This window comes from Kryptolebias marmoratus, linkage group LG2, assembly GCF_001649575.2.
Source record: "Kryptolebias marmoratus isolate JLee-2015 linkage group LG2, ASM164957v2, whole genome shotgun sequence".
Taxonomy (NCBI): domain Eukaryota; kingdom Metazoa; phylum Chordata; class Actinopteri; order Cyprinodontiformes; family Rivulidae; genus Kryptolebias; species Kryptolebias marmoratus.
The window spans coordinates 9478261-9480657 of record NC_051431.1 but is presented as its reverse complement, the minus strand read 5'-3'; the positions used below and the strand labels follow the sequence as shown (position 1 = coordinate 9480657).

General features: G+C 47.2%; 1 protein-coding gene across 1 annotated transcript in view; it reads left to right on the top strand.

The window, feature by feature from the left end:
- The window catches only part of picalmb (phosphatidylinositol binding clathrin assembly protein b), a 23591-nt gene that overhangs the window by 5532 nt on the left and 15662 nt on the right, over positions 1 to 2397 (top strand). The window contains exons 2-6 of the mRNA XM_017437206.3: positions 740 to 882; positions 958 to 1033; positions 1119 to 1221; positions 2057 to 2150; positions 2245 to 2364. Coding sequence (XP_017292695.1) covers positions 740 to 882; positions 958 to 1033; positions 1119 to 1221; positions 2057 to 2150; positions 2245 to 2364 — 536 coding nt within the window. The remainder of the gene's footprint in view (positions 1 to 739; positions 883 to 957; positions 1034 to 1118; positions 1222 to 2056; positions 2151 to 2244; positions 2365 to 2397) is intronic.

The window sequence follows — 2397 nt, the reverse complement described above, 5'->3', positions numbered from 1 at the left end:
CCCCCCCCCCCCCCTCGCCTCTGGTGGCGCCGCTTCAAGAGCTACTGAAGGAAACGACACGAAAAACCTCTGAAGAAGACGCTAAGCGCAACTTCCTCCTTCTGGAGAAGGAAACCAAAATGGAGTGGCGTCAGATTTGAGCGGTTTTAGGATTTCCATGTCCGACCACGAAGCCGTTTCTCCCTCCGGTGGTAGAAACGCCCGTTTGTTTCGGTCGTATTTACCCAGAAGGCCCTGCGCTGTAGTCCGCTTCCTGCTTTTGGTCCGCTTGCGTTCACGTACGCGTTCGAACCGGATCAGTGTTCACGTCAAACGAACCGAGAGCGAGGTTTTTTCAGACGGATCAGAGTTGGATCACGCATTCACACCTCCCCAAACGAACCGGACTTCCTGGGCCAGAGGTCCCCGACCTTTTTTAGCTCCACAGACCGGGGCTTGGGGACCTCTGTTCTAGGCAGAGCAAAGTAGAGTTGGATTAAAGCGGATTAAACGGGGCTGGTGTGAACGCAGCTCTAATCAAAGTGAATCAGTAACGTGTTCATTTGAAGGAAAAGCATGTTAACGAATCAGTGACTCGTTTTGGACTCTTACTTCCCGACTCGTGATGTTTTTAAGAACATTGTTGGTTTTGGTTCCGATCGTCTTTCTTTTCATATCATGGACCTAATTTCCAGGTTTCAGACGCCGCCTTTCCTCGTTTCCTTCCCAGTCGTCTTCTAATTTCTTCTTTCTTTTTAAGACCTGATCCACTGCACCAACGAGATGAACGTGAACATTCCCCAGCTGGCCGACTCCCTGTTCGAGAGGACCACCAACACCAGCTGGGTGGTGGTGTTCAAGTCCCTCATCACCACGCACCACCTCATGGTCTACGGCAACGAGGTGAGCCGCGCCGCTCTGTCCGAGTCGCGTTCTCTCTGCCGTTCTCCTCTAACCGCCGTTCTCCTCCCGTCGCAGCGGTTCATCCAGTACTTGGCCTCCAGGAACACACTCTTCAACCTCAGTAACTTTTTGGACAAAAGCGGGCTACAAGGTGAGGATTCTGATTCTGCTGTGTTTTTTTTTTTTAAATATTCTGAACGGAACCCAAAAGGTGAACGTTGTGTTTGCCGCCGCAGGCTACGACATGTCGACGTTTATCAGGCGGTATAGTCGTTACCTGAACGAGAAGGCGGTGTCGTACAGACAGGTGGCCTTCGACTTCACGAAAGTGAAACGCGGGTAAGTTTGGAAGTTTTCTCCTGATTTTTAGGTTTTGCTTTTAAAGACAGATGGTCTCGCTCCAGGAGGGCGGCCATTTGCATCATTTAGCTTTTTTTTTTTTTTTTGCTTCTTTAATCAAACATTCAGACAGAAATTTGTCTGAATTAAAGGTTGGAAATGTCGTCTTGTCGCCGGTTTTAAAACGATCCACTTGCAGAGTTATTTTATCTTTTGATATTCAAGCAGCTAAATCAGTTTTCAACCTTTTTCGGAAACCATTTCCACCATTAAAAGACTCCTTTTGGCTTCTTGGTGTTAAATAAATAAAGTATTAATCTGCAGATGTTACCATAATAAGCTTTAGTTTATTTAAATTTTTTTTCCTGTCATGTTGGTGCTTCTTTAAGCTCTTTGGATATTTGATACAAACTATAAAAAAGCTCAACATGTTGGGTTTTACTACCATAGTTAAGTTCCTGTTTTAGGCAACAATTTTTAGGGAATATTTTCTGTTTTCTCAGGTCTTCTGATCATTGATTACTTTTACTTTATTACAGATGAACCTATATGTAGTTCTAAATAAACTGTAGTGTTTGAGGTTTTACAACAACGGAGTAGAAAAGTTAAAAGAAAATGGAATAAAATGACCAAAGATGAGCTTTAAGTCACCGTGAAGGATTGTCGGAGCTCATTAGAAGCGTTTCTTTCTGACTGTAGGAGGAAGATCTTTGGGTTTCAGTTGTTTGATTGGCTGAAAGTTTACCTGCAGTTCTGGACGCCTGTCAGATAATGGTTTATCGGTGAAACGGCTCATTTTCAGCTCCGCAGTGAGTGTGAATCAATGTGTCCGCAGTGTGGACGGCGTCATGAGGACCATGAACACGGAGAAGCTGCTGAAGACCATCCCCATCATCCAGAACCAGATGGACGCCCTCCTGGATTTTAACGCAAGTCCCCTCGCCGCGCACTTTCCTCGGCTCGCAGCCGGCGGCGAGTCTCCGGGTCTGATCGTCCGTCTCCCCCCCTCCCTCCCTCCCTCAGGTCAATGCCAATGAGCTGACGAACGGGGTCATCAACGCCGCCTTCATGCTCCTCTTCAAAGACTCCATCAGGCTCTTCGCCGCTTACAACGAAGGCATCATCAACCTGCTCGGTACGACCGTCACTCATCCCCCCCCCGTCACTCATCCCCCC